General features: G+C 40.8%; 1 protein-coding gene across 1 annotated transcript in view; it reads left to right on the forward strand.

The window, feature by feature from the left end:
• vipr1b (vasoactive intestinal peptide receptor 1b) overlaps positions 1 to 24,394 on the forward strand; it is a 209,113-nt gene that overhangs the window by 182,458 nt on the left and 2,261 nt on the right. The window contains exons 8-10 of the mRNA XM_071327928.1: positions 10,321 to 10,412; positions 19,752 to 19,881; positions 22,691 to 22,732. Coding sequence (XP_071184029.1) covers positions 10,321 to 10,412; positions 19,752 to 19,881; positions 22,691 to 22,732 — 264 coding nt within the window. The remainder of the gene's footprint in view (positions 1 to 10,320; positions 10,413 to 19,751; positions 19,882 to 22,690; positions 22,733 to 24,394) is intronic.

The raw sequence follows: 24,394 nt of genomic DNA on the forward strand, positions 1-24,394 counted from the left end.
GAGTTTAGTAGAGTACAATACAGAATACACCAGTAGAGTTTAATAGAGTACAATACAGAACACACCAGTAGAGTTTAGTAGAGTACAATACAGAACACACCAGTAGAGTTTAATAGAGTACAATACAGAACACACCAGTAGAGTTTAGTAGTGTTTATTGGAGTTTAGTAGAGTACAATACAGAACACACCAGTAGAGTTTAGTAGTGTTTTTTGGAGTTTAGTAGAGTACAATACAGAACACACCGGTATAGTTTAGTAGTGTTTATTGGAGTTTAGTAGAGTACAATACAGAACACACCAGTAGAGTTTAGTAGTGTTTATTGGAGTTTAGTAGAGTACAATACAGAACACACCAGTAGAGTTTAGTAGAGTACAATACAGAACACACCAGTAGAGTTTAGTAGAGTACAATACAGAACACACCAGTAGAGTTTAGTAGAGTACAATACAGAATACACCAGTAGAGTTTAGTAGAGTACAATACAGAACACACCAGTAGAGTTTAGTAGTGTTTATTGGAGTTTAGTAGAGTACAATACAGAATACACCAGTAGAGTTTAGTAGAGTACAATACAGAACACACCAGTAGAGTTTAGTAGTGTTTATTGGAGTTTAGTAGAGTACAATACAGAATACACCAGTAGAGTTTAGTAGAGTACAATACAGAACACACTAGTAGAGTTTAGTAGAGTACAATACAGAACACACCAGTAGAGTTTAGTAGTGTTTATTGGAGTTTAGTAGATTACAATACAGAACACACTAGTAGAGTTTAGTAGAGTACAATACAGAACACACCAGTAAAGTTTAATAGAGTACAATACAGAACACACTAGTAGAGTTTAGTAGTGTTTATTGGAGTTTAGTAGAGTACAATACAGAACACACCAGTAGAGTTTAATAGAGTACAATACAGAACACACCAGTAGAGTTTAGTAGAGTACAATACAGAACACACCAGCAGAGTTTAGTAGAGTACAATACAGAACACACTAGTAGAGTTTAGTAGAGTACAATACAGAACACACTAGTAGAGTTTAATAGAGTACAATACAGAACACACTAGTAGAGTTTAGTAGAGTACAATACAGAACACACCAGCAGAGTTTAATAGAGTACAATACAGAACACACTAGTAGAGTTTAGTAGAGTACAATACAGAACACACTAGTAGAGTTTAGTAGTGTTTATTGGAGTTTAGTAGAGTACAATACAGAACACACTAGTAGAGTTTAGTAGAGTACAATACAGAACACACCAGTAGAGTTTAGTAGAGTACAATACAGAACACACCAGTAAAGTTTAATAGAGTACAATACAGAACACACTAGTAGAGTTTAGTAGTGTTTATTGGAGTTTAGTTGAGTACAATACAGAACACACCAGTAGAGTTTAATAGAGTACAATACAGAACACACCAGTAGAGTTTAGTAGAGTACAATACAGAACACACTAGTAGAGTTTAGTAGAGTACAATACAGAACACACCAGTAAAGTTTAATAGAGTACAATACAGAACACACTAGTAGAGTTTAGTAGTGTTTATTGGAGTTTAGTAGAGTACAATACAGAACACACTAGTAGAGTTTAGTAGAGTACAATACAGAACACACCAGTAGAGTTTAGTAGAGTACAATACAGAACACACCAGTAAAGTTTAATAGAGTACAATACAGAACACACTAGTAGAGTTTAGTAGTGTTTATTGGAGTTTAGTAGAGTACAATACAGAACACACCAGTAGAGTTTAATAGAGTACAATACAGAACACACCAGTAGAGTTTAGTAGAGTACAATACAGAACACACTAGTAGAGTTTAGTAGAGTACAATACAGAACACACCAGCAGAGTTTAGTAGAGTACAATACAGAATACACCAGTAGAGTTTAGTAGAGTACAATACAGAACACACTAGTAGAGTTTAATAGAGTACAATACAGAACACACCAGTAGAGTTTAGTAGAGTACAATACAGAACACACCAGCAGAGTTTAATAGAGTACAATACAGAACACACTAGTAGAGTTTAGTAGAGTACAATACAGAACACACTAGTAGAGTTTAGTAGTGTTTATTGGAGTTTAGTAGAGTACAATACAGAACACACCAGTAGAGTTTAGTAGAGTACAATACAGAACACACCAGTAGAGTTTAGTAGAGTACAATACAGAACACACTAGTAGAGTTTAATAGAGTACAATACAGAACACACCAGTAGAGTTTAGTAGAGTACAATACAGAATACACCAGCAGAGTTTAGTAGAGTACAATACAGAATACACCAGTAGAGTTTAGTAGAGTACAATACAGAACACACTAGTAGAGTTTAATAGAGTACAATACAGAACACACCAGTAGAGTTTAGTAGAGTACAATACAGAACACACCAGCAGAGTTTGATAGAGTACAATACAGAACACACTAGTAGAGTTTAGTAGAGTACAATACAGAACACACTAGTAAAGTTTAGTAGAGTACAATACAGAACACACCAGTAGAGTTTAGTAGAGTACAATACAGAACACACCAGCAGAGTTTAATAGAGTACAATACAGAACACACCAGTAGAGTTTAATAGAGTACAATACAGAACACACCAGTAGAGTTTAGTAGTGTTTATTGGAGTTTAGTAGAGTACAATACAGAATACACCAGTAGAGTTTAGTAGAGTACAATACAGAACACACCAGCAGAGTTTAGTAGAGTACAATACAGAACACACCAGTAGAGTTTAATAGAGTACAATACAGAACACACCAGTAGAGTTTAGTAGAGTACAATACAGAACACACCAGTAGAGTTTAATAGAGTACAATACAGAACACACCAGTAGAGTTTAGTAGTGTTTTTTGGAGTTTAGTAGAGTACAATACAGAATACACCAGTAGAGTTTAGTAGAGTACAATACAGAACACACCAGTAGAGTTTAGTAGAGTACAATACAGAACACACCAGTAGAGTTTAGTAGAGTACAATACAGAACACACTAGTAGAGTTTAGTAGTGTTTATTGGAGTTTAGTAGAGTACAGTACAGAACACACCAGTAGAGTTTAGTAGTGTTTATTAGAGTTTAATAGAGTACAATACAGAACACACCAGTAGAGTTTAGTAGAGTACAATACAGAATACACCAGTAAAGTTTAGTAGAGGACAATACAGAACACACTAGTAGAGTTTAGTAGTGTTTATTGGAGTTTAGTAGAGTACAATACAGAACACACCAGTAGAGTTTAGTAGAGTACAATACAGAACACACCAGTAGAGTTTAGTAGAGTACAATACAGAACACACTAGTAGAGTTTAATAGAGTACAATACAGAACACACTAGTAGAGTTTAGTAGAGTACAATACAGAACACACCAGTACAGTTTAGTAGAGTACAATACAGAACACACTAGTAGAGTTTAATAGAGTACAATACAGAACACACTAGTAGAGTTTAATAGAGTACAATACAGAACACACCAGTAGAGTTTAATAGAGTACAATACAGAACACACCAGTAGAGTTTAGTAGAGTACAATACAGAACACACTAGTAAAGTTTAGTAGAGTACAATACAGAACACACCAGTAGAGTTTAGTAGAGTACAATACAGAACACACCAGCAGAGTTTAATAGAGTACAATACAGAACACACCAGTAGAGTTTAATAGAGTACAATACAGAACACACCAGTAGAGTTTAGTAGTGTTTATTGGAGTTTAGTAGAGTACAATACAGAATACACCAGTAGAGTTTAGTAGAGTACAATACAGAACACACCAGCAGAGTTTAGTAGAGTACAATACAGAACACACCAGTAGAGTTTAATAGAGTACAATACAGAACACACCAGTAGAGTTTAGTAGAGTACAATACAGAACACACCAGTAGAGTTTAGTAGAGTACAATACAGAACACACCAGCAGAGTTTAATAGAGTACAATACAGAACACACCAGTAGAGTTTAATAGAGTACAATACAGAACACACCAGTAGAGTTTAGAAGTGTTTATTGGAGTTTAGTAGAGTACAATACAGAATACACCAGTAGAGTTTAGTAGAGTACAATACAGAACACACCAGTAGAGTTTAGTAGAGTACAATACAGAACACACCAGTAGAGTTTAGTAGAGTACAATACAGAACACACCGGTATAGTTTAGTAGAGTACAATACAGAACACACCAGTAAAGTTTAATAGAGTACAATACAGAACACACTAGTAGAGTTTAGTAGTGTTTATTGGAGTTTAGTAGAGTACAATACAGAACACACCAGTAGAGTTTAATAGAGTACAATACAGAACACACCAGTAGAGTTTAGTAGAGTACAATACAGAACACACTAGTAGAGTTTAGTAGAGTACAATACAGAACACACCAGCAGAGTTTAGTAGAGTACAATACAGAATACACCAGTAGAGTTTAGTAGAGTACAATACAGAACACACTAGTAGAGTTTAATAGAGTACAATACAGAACACACCAGTAGAGTTTAGTAGAGTACAATACAGAACACACCAGCAGAGTTTAATAGAGTACAATACAGAACACACTAGTAGAGTTTAGTAGAGTACAATACAGAACACACTAGTAGAGTTTAGTAGTGTTTATTGGAGTTTAGTAGAGTACAATACAGAACACACCAGTAGAGTTTAGTAGAGTACAATACAGAACACACCAGTAGAGTTTAGTAGAGTACAATACAGAACACACTAGTAGAGTTTAATAGAGTACAATACAGAACACACCAGTAGAGTTTAGTAGAGTACAATACAGAATACACCAGCAGAGTTTAGTAGAGTACAATACAGAATACACCAGTAGAGTTTAGTAGAGTACAATACAGAACACACTAGTAGAGTTTAATAGAGTACAATACAGAACACACCAGTAGAGTTTAGTAGAGTACAATACAGAACACACCAGCAGAGTTTAATAGAGTACAATACAGAACACACTAGTAGAGTTTAGTAGAGTACAATACAGAACACACTAGTAAAGTTTAGTAGAGTACAATACAGAACACACCAGTAGAGTTTAGTAGAGTACAATACAGAACACACCAGCAGAGTTTAATAGAGTACAATACAGAACACACCAGTAGAGTTTAATAGAGTACAATACAGAACACACCAGTAGAGTTTAGTAGTGTTTATTGGAGTTTAGTAGAGTACAATACAGAATACACCAGTAGAGTTTAGTAGAGTACAATACAGAACACACCAGCAGAGTTTAGTAGAGTACAATACAGAACACACCAGTAGAGTTTAATAGAGTACAATACAGAACACACCAGTAGAGTTTAGTAGAGTACAATACAGAACACACCAGTAGAGTTTAATAGAGTACAATACAGAACACACCAGTAGAGTTTAGTAGTGTTTTTTGGAGTTTAGTAGAGTACAATACAGAATACACCAGTAGAGTTTAGTAGAGTACAATACAGAACACACCAGTAGAGTTTAGTAGAGTACAATACAGAACACACCAGTAGAGTTTAGTAGAGTACAATACAGAACACACTAGTAGAGTTTAGTAGTGTTTATTGGAGTTTAGTAGAGTACAGTACAGAACACACCAGTAGAGTTTAGTAGTGTTTATTAGAGTTTAATAGAGTACAATACAGAACACACCAGTAGAGTTTAGTAGAGTACAATACAGAATACACCAGTAAAGTTTAGTAGAGGACAATACAGAACACACTAGTAGAGTTTAGTAGTGTTTATTGGAGTTTAGTAGAGTACAATACAGAACACACCAGTAGAGTTTAGTAGAGTACAATACAGAACACACCAGTAGAGTTTAGTAGAGTACAATACAGAACACACTAGTAGAGTTTAATAGAGTACAATACAGAACACACTAGTAGAGTTTAGTAGAGTACAATACAGAACACACCAGTACAGTTTAGTAGAGTACAATACAGAACACACTAGTAGAGTTTAATAGAGTACAATACAGAACACACTAGTAGAGTTTAATAGAGTACAATACAGAACACACCAGTAGAGTTTAATAGAGTACAATACAGAACACACCAGTAGAGTTTAGTAGAGTACAATACAGAACACACTAGTAAAGTTTAGTAGAGTACAATACAGAACACACCAGTAGAGTTTAGTAGAGTACAATACAGAACACACCAGCAGAGTTTAATAGAGTACAATACAGAACACACCAGTAGAGTTTAATAGAGTACAATACAGAACACACCAGTAGAGTTTAGTAGTGTTTATTGGAGTTTAGTAGAGTACAATACAGAATACACCAGTAGAGTTTAGTAGAGTACAATACAGAACACACCAGCAGAGTTTAGTAGAGTACAATACAGAACACACCAGTAGAGTTTAATAGAGTACAATACAGAACACACCAGTAGAGTTTAGTAGAGTACAATACAGAACACACCAGTAGAGTTTAGTAGAGTACAATACAGAACACACCAGCAGAGTTTAATAGAGTACAATACAGAACACACCAGTAGAGTTTAATAGAGTACAATACAGAACACACCAGTAGAGTTTAGTAGAGTACAATACAGAACACACTAGTAGAGTTTAATAGAGTACAATACAGAACACACCAGTAGAGTTTAGTAGAGTACAATACAGAACACACCAGCAGAGTTTAATAGAGTACAATACAGAACACACTAGTAGAGTTTAGTAGAGTACAATACAGAACACACTAGTAAAGTTTAGTAGAGTACAATACAGAACACACCAGTAGAGTTTAGTAGAGTACAATACAGAACACACCAGCAGAGTTTAATAGAGTACAATACAGAACACACCAGTAGAGTTTAATAGAGTACAATACAGAACACACCAGTAGAGTTTAGTAGTGTTTATTGGAGTTTAGTAGAGTACAATACAGAATACACCAGTAGAGTTTAGTAGAGTACAATACAGAACACACCAGCAGAGTTTAGTAGAGTACAATACAGAACACACCAGTAGAGTTTAATAGAGTACAATACAGAACACACCAGTAGAGTTTAGTAGAGTACAATACAGAACACACCAGTAGAGTTTAATAGAGTACAATACAGAACACACCAGTAGAGTTTAGTAGTGTTTTTTGGAGTTTAGTAGAGTACAATACAGAATACACCAGTAGAGTTTAGTAGAGTACAATACAGAACACACCAGTAGAGTTTAGTAGAGTACAATACAGAACACACCAGTAGAGTTTAGTAGAGTACAATACAGAACACACTAGTAGAGTTTAGTAGTGTTTATTGGAGTTTAGTAGAGTACAGTACAGAACACACCAGTAGAGTTTAGTAGTGTTTATTAGAGTTTAATAGAGTACAATACAGAACACACCAGTAGAGTTTAGTAGAGTACAATACAGAATACACCAGTAAAGTTTAGTAGAGGACAATACAGAACACACTAGTAGAGTTTAGTAGTGTTTATTGGAGTTTAGTAGAGTACAATACAGAACACACCAGTAGAGTTTAGTAGAGTACAATACAGAACACACCAGTAGAGTTTAGTAGAGTACAATACAGAACACACTAGTAGAGTTTAATAGAGTACAATACAGAACACACTAGTAGAGTTTAGTAGAGTACAATACAGAACACACCAGTACAGTTTAGTAGAGTACAATACAGAACACACTAGTAGAGTTTAATAGAGTACAATACAGAACACACTAGTAGAGTTTAATAGAGTACAATACAGAACACACCAGTAGAGTTTAATAGAGTACAATACAGAACACACCAGTAGAGTTTAGTAGAGTACAATACAGAACACACTAGTAAAGTTTAGTAGAGTACAATACAGAACACACCAGTAGAGTTTAGTAGAGTACAATACAGAACACACCAGCAGAGTTTAATAGAGTACAATACAGAACACACCAGTAGAGTTTAATAGAGTACAATACAGAACACACCAGTAGAGTTTAGTAGTGTTTATTGGAGTTTAGTAGAGTACAATACAGAATACACCAGTAGAGTTTAGTAGAGTACAATACAGAACACACCAGCAGAGTTTAGTAGAGTACAATACAGAACACACCAGTAGAGTTTAATAGAGTACAATACAGAACACACCAGTAGAGTTTAGTAGAGTACAATACAGAACACACCAGTAGAGTTTAGTAGAGTACAATACAGAACACACCAGCAGAGTTTAATAGAGTACAATACAGAACACACCAGTAGAGTTTAATAGAGTACAATACAGAACACACCAGTAGAGTTTAGTAGTGTTTATTGGAGTTTGGTAGAGTACAATACAGAATACACCAGTAGAGTTTAGTAGAGTACAATACAGAACACACCAGTAGAGTTTAGTAGAGTACAATACAGAACACACCAGTAGAGTTTAGTAGAGTACAATACAGAACACACCGGTATAGTTTAGTAGAGTACAATACAGAATACACCAGTAGAGTTTAGTAGAGTACAATACAGAACACACCAGTAGAGTTTAGTAGTGTTTATTGGAGTTTAGTAGAGTACAATACAGAACACACCAGTAGAGTTTAGTAGAGTACAATACAGAACACACCAGCAGAGTTTAATAGAGTACAATACAGAACACACCAGTAGAGTTTAATAGAGTACAATACAGAACACACCAGTAGAGTTTAGTAGTGTTTATTGGAGTTTAGTAGAGTACAATACAGAATACACCAGTAGAGTTTAGTAGAGTACAATACAGAACACACCAGCAGAGTTTAGTAGAGTACAATACAGAACACACCAGTAGAGTTTAATAGAGTACAATACAGAACACACCAGTAGAGTTTAGTAGAGTACAATACAGAACACACCAGTAGAGTTTAGTAGAGTACAATACAGAACACACCAGCAGAGTTTAATAGAGTACAATACAGAACACACTAGTAGAGTTTAATAGAGTACAATACAGAACACACCAGTAGAGTTTAATAGAGTACAATACAGAACACACCAGTAGAGTTTAGTAGTGTTTATTGGAGTTTAGTAGAGTACAATACAGAATACACCAGTAGAGTTTAGTAGAGTACAATACAGAACACACCAGTAGAGTTTAGTAGAGTACAATACAGAACACACCAGTAGAGTTTAGTAGAGTACAATACAGAACACACTAGTAGAGTTTAGTAGTGTTTATTGGAGTTTAGTAGAGTACAATACAGAACACACCAGTAGAGTTTAGTAGAGTACAATACAGAATACACCAGTAAAGTTTAGTAGAGTACAATACAGAACACACTAGTAGAGTTTAATAGAGTACAATACAGAACACACTAGTAGAGTTTAGTAGAGTACAATACAGAATACACCAGTAAAGTTTAGTAGAGTACAATACAGAACACACTAGTAGAGTTTAATAGAGTACAATACAGAACACACTAGTAGAGTTTAGTAGAGTACAATACAGAACACACCAGTAGAGTTTAGTAGAGTACAATACAGAACTCACTAGTAGTGTTTAGTAGAGTAGAGAATTCACAAGTAGAGTTTAGTAGTGTTTATTGGAGTTTAGTAGAGTACAATACAGAATACACCAGTAAAGTTTAGTAGAGTACAATACAGAACACACCAGTAGAGTTTAGTAGAGTACAATACAGAATACACCAGTAAAGTTTAGTAGAGTACAATACAGAACACACTAGTAGAGTTTAATAGAGTACAATACAGAACACACTAGTAGAGTTTAGTAGAGTACAATACAGAATACACCAGTAAAGTTTAGTAGAGTACAATACAGAACTCACTAGTAGTGTTTAGTAGAGTAGAGAATTCACAAGTAGAGTTTAGTAGTGTTTAGTAGAGTAGAGTACAGAACTCCCCAGTAGAGTTCAGAAGAGTTTAGTGGAATAGATTTTAGTAAAGAACTCACCAGTTAAGTTTAGTAAAGTAGAGTGCAGAACTCACCAGTAGAGTTTAGTAAAGTAGAGTACAGAACTCACCAGTAGAGTTTAGTAAAGTACAGTAGAGTTTAGCATAGTTTAGTAGTGTATAGTACAGAACACACCAGTAGCGTTTAGTAGAGTATTGTACAGAACACACCAGTAGCGTTTAGTAGAGTACAGTACATACTATACCAGCAGAGTTTAGTAGAGTAGAGCACAGTACACCCCAGAAGAGTGTTGTAGTCTTTAGTAGAGAACAGTGCAGAGCAGAACTCACTAGTATAACTTATTAGAGTTTAGAAGAGTAGAATACAGAAAAACGCAGTATTGTTTAGTAGAGTAGAATTCAGAACACACCAATAGAGTTTATTAGAGTACAGAACACACCAGTAGATTTTAGGAGAGTAGAGAAAACAAAAGTCCACATGGGGTTCTGAATTATTTAAATATCTCTGAATCACTTCCAGATGAACTTCATCCTCTTCATCTGCATCATCAGGATCCTCCGGCAGAAGATCAACTGTCCAGACATGGGAAGGAACGAGTCCAACCAGCACTCGTAAGTAGAACTCTAGTCCAACCAGCACTCGTAAGTAGAACTCTAGTACAACCAGTACTCGTAAGTAGAACTCTAATACAACCAGCACTCGTAAGTAGAACTCTAGTACAACCAGCACTCGTAAGTAGAACTCTAGTACAACCAGTACTCGTAAGTAGAACTCTAATACAACCAGTACTCGTAAGTAGAACTCTAATACAACCAGTACTCGTAAGTAGAACTCTAGTACAACCAGTACTCGTAAATAGAACTCTAGTACAACCAGTACTCATTAGTATGGCTCTAGTCCAACCAGTAGTCGTTAGTATAGCTCTAGTCCAACCAGTACGTGTTAGTATAGCTCTAGTCCAACCAGTACTCGTTAGTATAGCTCTAGTCCAACCAGTACTCGTTAGTATAGCTCTAGTCCAACCAGTAGTCGTTAGTATTGCCCTTGTCCAAACAGTACGCGTTAGTATGAATCTAACCACTACTCGTTAGTATGGCTCTAGTCCAACCAGTACTCGTTAGTGTGGGTCTTTTCCAACCAGTACTCGTTAGTATAGCTCTAGTCCAACCAGTACTCGTTAGTATAGCTCTAGTCCAACCAGTACTCGTTAGTATAGCTCTAGTCCAACCAGGGGTCGTTAGTATAGCTCTAGTCCAACCAGTACTCGTTAGTATAGCTCTAGTCCAACCAGTACTCGTTAGTATGGCTCTAGTCCAACCAGGGGTCGTTAGTATAGCTCTAGTCCAACCAGTACGTGTTAGTATAGCTCTAGTCCAACCAGTACTCGTTAGTATAGCTCTAGTCCAACCAGTACTCGTTAGTATGGCTCTAGTCCAACCAGGGGTCGTTAGTATAGCTCTAGTCCAACAATTTCTCGTTAGTATGGCTCTAGTCCAACCAGTACTCGTTAGTATAGCTCTAGTACAACCAGTACTCATTAGTATGGCTCTAGTCCAACCAGTACGTGTTAGTATAGCTCTAGTCCAACCAGTACTCGTTAGTATAGATCTAGTCCAACCAGTACTCGTTAGTATTGCTCTAGTCCAACCAGTGGTCGTTAGTATAGCTCTAGTCCAACCAGTACGCATTAGTATAGCTCTAGTCCAACCAGTACTCATTAGTATAGCTCTAGTCCAACCAGTACGTGTTAGTATAGCTCTAGTCCAACCAGTACTCGTTAGTATAGATCTAGTCCAACCAGTACTCGTTAGTATTGCTCTAGTCCAACCAGTGGTCGTTAGTATAGCTCTAGTCCAACCAGTACGCGTTAGTATAGCTCTAGTCCAACCAGTACTCATTAGTATAGCTCTAGTCCAACCAGTACTCATTAGTATGGCTCTAGTCCAACCAGTACTCGTTAGTATAGCTCTAGTCCAACCAGTACTCGTTAGTATGGCTCTAGTCCAACCAGTACTCGTTAGTATAGCTCTAGTCCAACCAGTACTCGTTAGTATGGCTCTAGTCCAACCAGTACTCATTAGTATGGCTCTAGTCCAACCAGTACTCGTTAGTATGGCTCTAGTCCAACCAGTACTCGTTAGTATGGCTCCAGTCCAACCAGTACTCGTTAGCATAGCTCTAGTCCAACCAGTACTCGTTAGTATGGCTCTAGTCCAACCAGTACTTGTTAGTATAGCTCTAGTCCAACAATTTCTCGTTAGTATAGCTCTAGTCCAACCAGTACTCATTAGTATAGCTCTAGTCCAACCAGTACTCATTAGTATAGCTCTAGTCCAACCAGTACTCGTTAGTATAGCTCTAGTCCAACCAGTACTCGTTAGTATGGCTCTAGTCCAACCAGTACTCGTTAGTATGGCTCTAGTCCAACCAGTACTCTTAGTATGGCTCCAGTCCAACCAGTACTCGTTAGTATGGCTCTAGTCCAACCAGTACTCGTTAGTATGGCTCTAGTCCAACCAGTACTCGTTAGTATGGCTCTAGTCCAACCAGTACTCATTAGTATGGCTCTAGTCCAACCAGTACTCATTAGTATAGCTCTAGTCCATCCAGTACTCGTTAGTATTGCTCTAGTCCAACCAGTGGTCGTTAGTATAGCTCTAGTCCAACCAGTACGCATTAGTATAGCTCTAGTCCAACCTGTACTCGTTAGTATAGATCTAGTCCAACCAGTACTCGTTAGTATTGCTCTAGTCCAACCAGTGGTCGTTAGTATAGCTCTAGTCCAACCAGTACGCATTAGTATAGCTCTAGTCCAACCAGTACTCGTTAGTATAGCTCTAGTCCAACCAGTACTCATTAGTATAGCTCTAGTCCAACCAGTATTCGTTAGTATAGCTCTAGTCCAACCACTACGTGTTAGTATGGCTCTAGTCCAACCAGTACTCATTAGTATAGCTCTAGTCCAACCAGTATTCGTTAGTATGGCTCTAGTCCAACCAGTACTGCCGTGGCGCTCAGTACTGTATATCTCTGCAGGTCAGATTTGACATTTTAGTCATTCAGCATAAACTCTCATTCAGAGAGACTTACGTAAAAGTGCATTCAACTAAGCTTAGGATGGAAAAACAACTACATTGTCAGGTTTACGCAGCAAGTCAGGAAGCAGAAGGAGAGTTTAATAACACGGATCCAAATGAACAAAACAGGAGATGTGTTTTTTAATTTTTTTTTATTTCACCTTTATTTAACCAGGTAGGCTAGTTGAGAACAAGTTCTCATTTGCAACTGCGACCTGGCCAAGATAAAGCATAGCAGTGTGAACAGACAACACAGAGTTACACATGGAGTAAACAATAAACAAGTCAATAACATGGTAGAAAAAAAAGAGAATCTATATACAATGTGTGCAAAAGGCATGAGGTAGGCAATAAATCGAATAATTACAATTTAGCAGATTAACACTGGAGTGATAAATCATCAGATGATCATGTGCAAGAAGAGATACTGGTGTGCAAAAGAGCAGAAAAGTAAATAAATAAAAGCAGTATGGGGGGTGAGGTAGGTAAATTGGGTGGGTAGTTTACAGATGGACTATGTACAGCTGCAGCGATCGGTTAGCTGCTCGGATAGCAGATTTTTAAAGTTGTTGAGGGAGATAAAAGTCTCCAACTTCAGAGATTTTTGCAATTCGTTCCAGTCGCAGGCAGCAGAGAACTGGAAGGAAAGGCGTCCAAATGAGGTTTTGGCTTTAGGGATGATCAGTGAGATACACCTGCTGGAGCGCGTGCTGCGGGTGGGTGTAGCCATCGTGACCAGTGAACTGAGATAAGGCGGCACTTTACCTAGCATAGCCTTGTAGATGACCTGGAGCCAGTGGGTCTGACGACGAACATGTAGCGAGGGCCAGCCGACTAGGGCATACAGGTCGCAGTGGTGGGTCGTATAAGGTGCTTTAGTAACAAAACGAATGGCACTGTGATAAACTGCATCCAGTTTGCTGAGTAGAGTATTGGAAGCTATTTTGTAGATGACATCGCCGAAGTCGAGGATCGGTAGGATAGTCAGTTTTACTAGGGTAAGTTTGGCGGCGTGAGTGAAGGAGGCTTTGTTGCGGAATAGAAAGCCGATTCTTGATTTGATTTTGGATTGGAGATGTTTGATATGAGTCTGGAAGGAGAGTTTGCAGTCTAGCCAGACACCTAGGTACTTATAGATGTCCACATATTCTAGGTCGGAACCGTCCAGGGTGGTGATGCTAGTCGGGCGTGCGGGTGCAGGCAGCGAACGGTTGAAAAGCATGCATTTGGTTTTACTAGCGTTTAAGAGCAGTTGGAGGCCACGGAAGGAGTGTTGTATGGCATTGAAGCTCGTTTGGAGGTTAGATAGCACAGTGTCCAAGGAAGGGCCGGAAGTATATAGAATGGTGTCGTCTGCGTAGAGGTGGATCAGGGAATCGCCCGCAGCAAGAGCAACATCATTGATGTATACAGAGAAAAGAGTCGGCCCGAGAATTGAACCCTGTGGTACCCCCATAGAGACTGCCAGAGGACCGGACAACATGCCCTCCGATTTGACACACTGAACTCTGTCTGCAAAGTAGTTGGTGAACCAGGCAAGGCAGTCATTAGAAAAACCGAGGCTACTGAGTCTGCCGATAAGAATATGGTGATTGACAGAGTCGAAAGCCTTGGCCAGGTCGATGAAGACGGCTGCACAGTAATGTATTTTATCGATGGCGGTTATGATATCGTTTAGTACCTTGAGCGTGGCTGAGGTGCACCCGTGACCGGCTCGGAAACCGGATTGCACAGCGGAGAAGGTACGGTGGGATTCGAGATGGTCAGTGATCTGTTTGTTGACTTGGCTTTCGAAGACCTTAGATAGGCAGGGCAGGATGGATATAGGTCTGTAACAGTTTGGGTCCAGGGTGTCTCCCCCTTTGAAGAGGGGGATGACCGCGGCAGCTTTCCAATCCTTGGGGATCTCAGATGATACGAAGGAGAGGTTGAACAGGCTGGTAATAGGGGGTGCGACAATGGCGGCGGACAGTTTCAGAAATAGGGGGTCCAGATTGTCAAGCCCAGCTGATTTGTATGGGTCCAGGTTTTCCAGCTCTTTCAGAACATCTGCTATCTGGATTTGGGTAAAGGAGAAGCTGGGGAGGCTTGGGCGAGTAGCAGCGGGGGGGGCGGGGCTGTTGGCCAAGGTTGGAGTCGCCAGGAGGAAGGCATGGCCAGCCATTGAGAAATGCTTGTTGAAGTCTTCGATTATCACGGATTTATCGGTGGTGACCGTGTTACCTAGCCTCAGTGCGGTGGGCAGCTGGGAGGAGGTGCTCTTGTTCTCCATGGACTTTACAGTATCCCAGATATCCCAGTATCCCAGTATCCCATGTGTACTGAACATGAAAACATTCCAATACAGCCTGATGACTGAGGAGATGTGTACTGAACATGAAAACATTCCAATACAGCCTGATGACTGAGGAGATGTGTACTGAACATGAAAACATTCCAATACAGCCTGATGACTGAGGAGATGTGTACTGAACATGAAAACATTCCAATACAGCCTGATGACTGAGGAGATGTGTACTGAACATGAAAACATTCCAATACAGCCTGATGACTGAGGAGATGTGTACTGAACATGAAAACATTCCAATACAGCCTGATGACTGAGGAGATGTGTACTGAACATGAAAACATTCCAATACAGCCTGATGACTGAGGAGATGTGTACTGAACATGAAAACATTCCAATACAGCCTGATGACTGAGGAGATGTGTACTGAACATGAAAACATTCCAATACAGCCTGATGACTGAGGAGATGTGTACTGAACATGAAAACATTCCAGTACAGCCTGATGACTGAGGCTACTGAGGGCTAAATCAAGGGAAGGTGATCAAGTTGATGATGAAGTCCAGGTGTGCGTAATAATGGTTGCCAGGGCCGGTGGTTAGTAGACCTGCGACGTAGAGCACTGGAGAGAGGGAGCGGGATAAGCATGACACATATCACAGTTATTTCAAATAGACCCTTCTTTTAAATAGCAGAATCATTGCCATGAAGAAAAAGACAAGAGAGTGAAACTAGTAAACTAATGCACACTAAAAGGAGCTACGCAGTGGATGGGAGCGCTACCTGCAGGTTCCGACTCGCTGTTCTCAGTTTGAGCAACAACCTCTGCTGTTTCCATGCCGCCTCATAACAACACTTACGGAGCATTAAGGCCCCCAGTGGTCGTGTTACCATAAGCAACCCCCTCGACTACCAACAAACTCCTCATCAGGAAACTGATCACGTCAACCAATGCCGACCGACCCCCAGAAACTCAGAACCTCAGATGCATGGCGGAATGTCTTGACATTATACTGCTGTGATGTAGATCTCAGCTCCCTGTGATGTAGAGCCCAGCTCCCTGTGGTTTAGTGGCTCAACTCTCTGTGGTTTAGAGCCCAGCTCCCTGTGGTTTAGTGACTCAACTCTCTGTGGTTTAGAGCCCAGCTCCCTGTGGTTTAGTGACTCAACTCTCTGTGTTTTAGTGGCTCAACTCTCTGTGGTTTAGTGGCTCAGCTCTCTGTGGTTTAGAGCCCAGCTCCCTGTGGTTTAGTGACTCAACTCTCTGTGTTTTAGTGACTCAACTCTCTGTGGTTTAGTGGCTGAACTCTCTGTGTTTTAGTGACTCAACTCTCTGTGGTTTAGTGGCTCAGCTCTCTGTGGTTTAGATCTCAGCTCCCTGTGGTTTAGTGACTCAACTCTCTTTGTTTTAGTGACTCAGCTCTCTGTGGTTTAGATCTCAGCTCCCTGTGATGTAGAGCCCAGCTCTCTGTGTTTTAGTGACTCAGCTCTCTGTGGTTTAGTGGCTGAACTCTCTGTGGTTTAGTGACTCAACTCTCTGTGGTTTAGTGGCTCAACTCTCTGTGTTTTAGTGACTCAGCTCTCTGTGGTTTAGTGGCTAAACTCTCTGTGGTTTATTGACTCAACTCTCTGTGGTTTAGATCTCAGCTCTCTGTGTTTTAGTGACTCAACTCTCTGTGTTTTAGTGACTCAACTCTCTGTGGTTTAGTGGCTCAACTCTCTGTGGTTTAGTGGCTCAACTCTCTGTGGTTTAGTGACTCAACTCTCTGTGGTTTAGATCTCAGCTCTCTGTGTTTTAGTGACTCGACTCTCTGTGGTTTAGTGGCTCAACTCTCTGTGTTTTAGTGACTCAGCTCTCTGTGGTTTAGTGGCTCAACTCTCTGTGGTTTATTGACTCAACTCTCTGTGGTTTAGATCTCAGCTCTCTGTGTTTTAGTGACTCAACTCTCTGTGTTTTAGTGGCTCAACTCTCTGTGGTTTAGTGGCTCAGCTCTCTGTGGTTTAGAGCCCAGCTCCCTGTGGTTTAGTGACTCAACTCTCTGTGTTTTAGTGACTCAACTCTCTGTGGTTTAGTGGCTCAACTCTCTGTGGTTTAGTGGCTCAACTCTCTGTGGTTTAGTGGCTCAACTCTCTGTGGTTTAGTGACTCAACTCTCTGTGGTTTAGATCTCAGCTCTCTGTGTTTTAGTGACTCGACTCTCTGTGGTTTAGTGGCTCAACTCTCTGTGGTTTAGTGGCTCAACTCTCTGTGGTTTAGTGACTCAACTCTCTGTGGTTTAGATCTCAGCTCTCTGTGTTTTAGTGACTCAACTCTCTGTGTTTTAGTGACTCAACTCTCTGTGGTTTAGTGGCTCAACTCTCTGTGGTTTAGTGGCTCAACTCTCTGTGGTTTAGTGGCTCAACTCTCTGTGGTTTAGTGGCCCAGCTCTCTGTGTTTTAGTGACTCAACTCTCTGTGGTTTAGATCTCAGCTCTCTGTGTTTTAGTGACTCAACTCTCTGTGTTTTAGTGGCTCAACTCTCTGTGGTTTAGTGGCTCAGCTCTCTGTGGTTTAGAGCTCAACTCTCTGTGGTTTAGTGGCTCAACTCTCTCTGGTTTAGTGGCTCAACTCTCTATGGTTTAGTGGCTCAACTCTCTGTGGTTTAGTGGCTCAACTCTCTGTGGTTTAGTGGCTCAACTCTCTCTGGTTTAGTGGCTCAACTCTCTGTGGTTTAGTGGCTCAACTCTCTGTGGTTTAGTGGCTCAACTCTCTGTGGTTTAGTGGCTCAACTCTCTGTGGTTTAGTGGCTCAACTCTCTGTGGTTTAGTGGCTCAACTCTCTGTGGTTTAGAGCTCAGCTCTCTGTGGTTTAGTGGCTCAACTCTCTGTGGTTTAGTGGCTCAACTCTCTGTGGTTTAAAGCTCAGCTCTCTATGGTTTAGTGGCTCAACTCTCTGTGGTTTAGTGGCTCAGCTCTCTGTGGTTTAGTGGCTCAACTCTCTGTGGTTTAGTGGCTCAACTCTCTGTGGTTTAGTGGCTCAGCTCTCTGTGGTTTAGAGCTCAACTCTCTGTGGTTTAGTGGCTCAACTCTCTGTGGTTTAGTGGCTCAACTCTCTGTGGTTTAGTGGCTCAACTCTCTGTGGTTTAGTGGCTCAACTCTCTGTGGTTTAGTGGCTCAACTCTCTGTGGTTTAGTGGCTCAACTCTCTGTGGTTTAGTGGCTCAACTCTCTGTGGTTTAGTGGCTCAGCTCTCTGTGGTTTAGTGGCTCAACTCTCTGTGGTTTAGTGGCTCAACTCTCTGTGGTTTAGTGGCTCAACTCTCTGTGGTTTAGTGGCTCAACTCTCTGTGGTTTAGTGGCTCAGCTCTCTGTTGTTTAGTGGCTCAACTCTCTGTGGTTTAGTGGCTCAGCTCTCTGTGGTTTAGTGGCTCAACTCTCTGTGGTTTAGTGGCTCAACTCTCTGTGGTTTAGTGACTCAATTCTCTGTGGTTTAGTGGCTCAACTCTCTGTGGTTTAGTGGCTCAACTCTCTCTGGTTTAATGGCTCAACTCTCTGTGGTTTAGTGGCTCAACTCTCTGTGGTTTAGTGGCTCAACTCTCTGTGGTTTAGTGGCTCAGCTCTCTGTGGTTTAGTGGCTCAGCTCTCTGTGGTTTAGTGGCTCAACTCTCTGTGGTTTAGTGGCTCAACTCTCCGTGGTTTAGTGGCTCAACTCTCTGTGGTTTAGTGGCTCAACTCTCTGTGGTTTAGATCTCAACTCTCTGTGTTTTAGTGGCTCAACTCTCTGTGGTTTAGTGGCTCAACTCTCTGTGGTTTAGTGGCTCAACCTTCTGTGGTTTAGAGCTCAACTCTCTGTGGTTTAGAGCTCAACTCTCTATGGTTTAGTTGCTCAACTCTCTGTGGTTTAGTGGCTCAACTCTCTGTGGTTTAGTGGCTCAACTCTCTGTGGTTTAGTGGCTCAACTCTCTGTGGTTTAGTGGCTCAACTCTCTGTGGTTTAAAGCTCAGCTCTCTGTGGTTTAGTGGCTCAACTCTCTGTGGTTTAGTGGCTCAACTCTCTGTGGTTTAGTGGCTCAACTCTCTGTGGTTTAGTGGCTCAACTCTCTCTGGTTTAATGGCTCAACTCTCTGTGGTTTAGTGGCTCAACTCTCTGTGATTTAGTGGCTCAACTCTCTGTGGTTTAGATCTCAACTCTCTGTGTTTTAGTGGCTCAACTCTCTGTGGTTTAATGGCTCAACTCTCTGTGGTTTAGTGGCTCAACCTTCTGTGGTTTAGAGCTCAACTCTCTGTGGTTTAGAGCTCAACTCTCTATGGTTTAGTTGCTCAACTCTCTGTGGTTTAGTGGCTCAACTCTCTGTGGTTTAGTGGCTCAACTCTCTGTGGTTTAGTGGCTCAACTCTCTGTGGTTTAGTGGCTCAACTCTCTGTGGTTTAAAGCTCAGCTCTCTGTGGTTTAGTGGCTCAACTCTCTGTGGTTTAGTGGCTCAACTCTCTGTGGCTACTTTTCTTAATATTCTCTTGATGTTTATTAGGAGGATGAATGAGACTGTTGAATTACTAGGTACTAGTCATAAAGTTACTTCTTGATTATTTGTTCTGTTTGTTGTTCTGTGTAGGAGGCTGGCCAAGTCCACCCTGCTGCTGATCCCTCTGTTTGGGATCAACTTCATCGTGTTTGCCTTCATCCCAGAGCAGGTGAACACAGAGCAACGGCTGGTCTTCGACCTCATACTGGGATCATTCCAGGTATGGAACCACCAGGGTTGCAAAATTCAAAACTTTCCCCTCCAAACATTTGTAATTTAAGTTTCTCCCAAGATTGAACCAACTCTTCATGTGTTGTATAGGTGTAGTATAGGTATAGTATAGATGCAGTGTAGGTATAGTATGGATGCAGTATAGACGTAGTATGGGTATAGTATAGTTGCAGTATAGGTGTAGTATAGGTATAGCATAGATGCCCTATAGGTGTAGTATAGAGATATATGTGGTATAGGTGTAGTGTAGATGTAGTATATGTGTAGTATAGGTTTATTATAGATGTAGTATATGTATAGTATAGATGTAGTATAGGTGGTATATGGGTGTAGTATTGGTATAGTATGGATGCATTATCGATGTTGTATAGGTGTAGTACAGATGTAGTATAGGTGTGGTATAGATGCAATATAAGTGTAGTATAGATGTTGTATAGGTATATTATAGATGTAGTATAAGTGCAGTACAGGCATAGTATATGTGTAGTATAGGTATAGTATAGATGCAGTATAGGTGTAGTATCGTCATAGTATGGATGCAGTATATGTGTAGTATCGGTGTAACGTATGTGTAGTATAGGTGCTGTATAGGTGTGGTATGAGTTTAGTATAGGTGTAGTATATGCGCGGTATGGTGTAGTATAGGTATAGTATATGTGTAGTATAGGTATAGTATAGGTATAGTATAGGTGTAGTATGGGTATAGTATGGGTATAGTATAGGTGCAGCTAGGTGTAGTATAGGTATAGTATAGGTGCAGTATAATTGCAGTATAGGTATAGAATAGGTATAGTATATGTGTAGTATATGTATAGTATAGCTGCAGTATTGGCGCAGTATATGTGTAGTATAGGTATAGTACAGGTGCGGTATAATTGCAGTTTGGGTTAGTATAGGTATAGTATAGATACAGTATAGGTGTAGTATAGGTATAGTATAGATACAGTATAGGTGTAGTATAGGTATAGTATAGATGCATTATAGGTGCAGTATGGATGCATTACAGGTGCAGTATAGGTGCAGTTAGGTGTAGTATAGGTATAGTATAGATACAGTATAATTGCAGTATAGGTATAGTATAGTATATGTGTAGTATATGTATAGTATATGCGCGGTATGGTGCAGTATAGACATAGTATATGTGTAGTATAGGTATAGTACAGGTATAGTATAGGTGTAGTATGGGTATAGTATAGGTGCAGTTAGGTGTAGTATAGGTATAGTATAGGTGCAGTATAATTGCAGTATAGGTATAGTATAGTATATGTGTAGTATATTTATTGTATATGTGCAGTATTGGTGCAGTATATGTGTAGTATGGGTGTAGCCTAGGTATAGTACAGGTGTTGTATAGGTGCAGTATAATTGCAGTTAGGGTTAGTATAGGTATAGTATAGATACAGTATATGTGTAGTATATGTGTAGTATAAGTACAGTATAGGTGCGGTAAAGGTGTGGTATAGATGTAGTATATGTATAGTATAGATGCAGTATAGGTGTAGTATGGGTATAGTATACGTATAGTATAGATGCAGTATATTTGTAGCATATGTGTAGTATAGGTACAGTATGGATGCAGTATGGGTGTAGTATATGTTTAGTATATATGTAGTATAGGTGTAGTGTAGGTGTAGTATATGTTTAGTATAGGTGTAGTATAGGTGTAGTGTAGATGCGGTATAGGTTGTAGTACAGGTATAGTATTGTTGTAGTATAGGTGTGGTATAGGTGTAGTATATGTGTAGTATGGGCGTAGTATAAGTGTAGTGTATGTGTAGTATAGGCGCAGTATAGATGTAGTATAGATGTAGTATAGGCGCAGTATATGTGTAGTATAGGTATAGGCGTAGTATATGTGTAGTATAGATGTGGTATAGGTGTAGTATATGTGTAGTATGGGCGTAGTATAAGTGCAGTGTATGTGTAGTATAGGCGCAGTATAGATGTAGTATAGATGTAGTATAGATGTAGTATATGTGTAGTATAGGTATAGGCGTAGTATATGTGTAGTATAGATGTGGTATAGGTGTAGTATAGGGGGCTTATGGGACTCTGTCTAACAGTGAGACTTCACATCCTTCTGACTGATGATTAACAGTCAGAGAGAGTTCATTCTGGGTGATTCGTTACTCCAGGCAGCCAACACACTCATGGAAGGGAAGCTTTTTAAAACACTTTGGCAGGACTCCAGGCCCAATGGACTGGTCATTCAGACCCACTGGTCATGTTTTAAACCCTGGCTGTGGTTCTCCTGGTCTGTATAATGGAGAGAGAGACCTGGCAGCTGGCAGCATCGTAGCAGCTAGAGTTGATCTGAGAAACCTCCTCCAGCTTGTTCCTCTTATCTTGTCAATATGACTTCCTTGTCTGGCATCCCTCGCTTCTCTCTGTTTTCCCTCTAGACATGTAATCATGTTCTGTAAATGAACCAATGCTCTATATTCATGCCAGCAGTAGCTGTGAACTCATTCCTTTAATATATGGCTACTCATGTATTCCATAGCCTTTTGATGCATTACGTTTGAGTCATTTAGCAGATGCTCTTCTCCAGAGGGATTTAGAGGCCCAATTAGGGTTAAGGGCTTTGCTCAACGGCACATCGACAGATTTTTCACCTAGTCGGCTCGGGGATACGAACCAGCAACCTTTAGGTTACTGGCCCGACCTCTTAACCACTAGGCTACCTGCCTTGTATTGTTATGAACAACAGAACAACAGGGTTCATGTAACAGACTCTCCCCAGGGTCAGGGTGACTATAACAGACAGCTGATGCTCTTTCTGTTCTTCCTTTCCCCAGGGCTTTGTGGTTGCTGTTCTCTACTGCTTCTTAAACGGAGAGGTAAGAGCCACCCTGACGTTCACACACTCCTGTTATAAACACACTGCACCTGGTAAACACCCTGAGTTTACACCCTGAGTTTACACCCTGAGTTTACACCCTGAGTTTACACCCTGAGTTTACACCCTGCGTTGACACCCTGAGTTGACACCCTGCGTTGACACCCTGCGTTGACACCCTGCGTTGACACCCTGCGTTGACACCCTGCGTTTACATGAAGCAGAGTTAGGGTTAGGAGGGCAGTGTGTTTAAGGCCCAGTTTTTCAAGTGATCTATCTGGATTTCGCCTATTGGATACTATTGAATGCATAGAAATAGAACATAAGTCAAAGATTTCTCAGTTCTATTCATTCTATTTCTATGCATTATTGTCCTGTTTTGCGGTTGAGTGCTGCAAGGAAAGGCCTAGTTAAGCTGCAGGTGGCCCAAAACAGAGCGACACGTTCTGCTCTCCATTGTAATCAGAGGGCTGATATAAATACTATGCATGCCAGTCTCTCTTGGCTAAGAGTTGAGGAGAGACTGACTGCATCACTTCTTCTTTTTCTAAGAAACATTAATGTGTTCAAAATCCCAAATTGTTTGCATAGTCAACTTACACACAGCTCTGACACACACACTTACCCCACCAGACATGCCACCAGGGGTCTTTTCACAGTCCCCAAATCCAGAACAAATTCAAGAAAGTGTACAGTATTATATAGAACCATCATTACATGGAACTCCCATCTCATATTGCTCTGCGGTCTCTTCCTCTGGTGTCTCGTCCTCTGCGGTCTCTTCCTCTGCGGTCTCGTCCTCTGCGGTCTCGTCCTCTGCGGTCTCCTCCTCTGCGGTCTCTTCCTCTACGGTCTCCTCCTCTGCGGTCTCTTCCTCTTCGGTCTCGTCCTCTGCGGTCTCCTCCTCTGCGGTCTCGTCCTCTGGAGTATCTTCCTCTGGGGTCTCTTCCTCTGCGGTCTCTTCCTCTGGGGTCTCTTCCTCTGGAGTATCTTCCTCTGGGGTCTCTTCCTCTGCGGTCTCGTCCTCTGCGATCTCTTCCTCTGCGGTATCTTCCTCTGCGGTCTCGTCCTCTGCGGTCTCTTCCTCTGCGGTCTCCTCCTCTGCGGTCTCGTCCTCTGCGGTCTCGTCCTCTGCGGTCTCATCCTCTGCGGTCTCATCCTCTGCGGTCTCTTCCTCTGCTGTCTCTTCCTCTGCGGTATCTTCCTCTGCGGTCTCGTCCTCTGCGGTCTCGTCCTCTGCGGTCTCGTCCTCTGCGGTCTCTTCCTCTGCGGTCTCCTCCTCTGCGGTCTCTTCCTCTGCGGTCTCCTCCTCTGCGGTCTCGTCCTCTGCGGTCTCGTCCTCTGCGGTCTCATCCTCTGCGGTCTCATCCTCTGCGGTCTCTTCCTCTGCTGTCTCTTCCTCTGCGGTATCTTCCTCTGCGGTCTCGTCCTCTGCGGTCTCGTCCTCTGCGGTCTCGTCCTCTGCGGTCTCTTCCTCTGCGGTCTCCTCCTCTGCGGTCTCTTCCTCTGCGGTCTCCTCCTCTGCGGTCTCTTCCTCTGCGGTCTCTGCGGTTTTCCTCCGGTGTATCTTCTGAGGTTACCTGAGGGAAACAGAGTTATGTGCAGAGCCAATAGCCCAGTGTAGTGCTGGGACAGATTAGAGACAATAGCCCAGTGTAGCGTT

This window comes from Salvelinus alpinus, chromosome 10, assembly GCF_045679555.1.
Source record: "Salvelinus alpinus chromosome 10, SLU_Salpinus.1, whole genome shotgun sequence".
Taxonomy (NCBI): domain Eukaryota; kingdom Metazoa; phylum Chordata; class Actinopteri; order Salmoniformes; family Salmonidae; genus Salvelinus; species Salvelinus alpinus.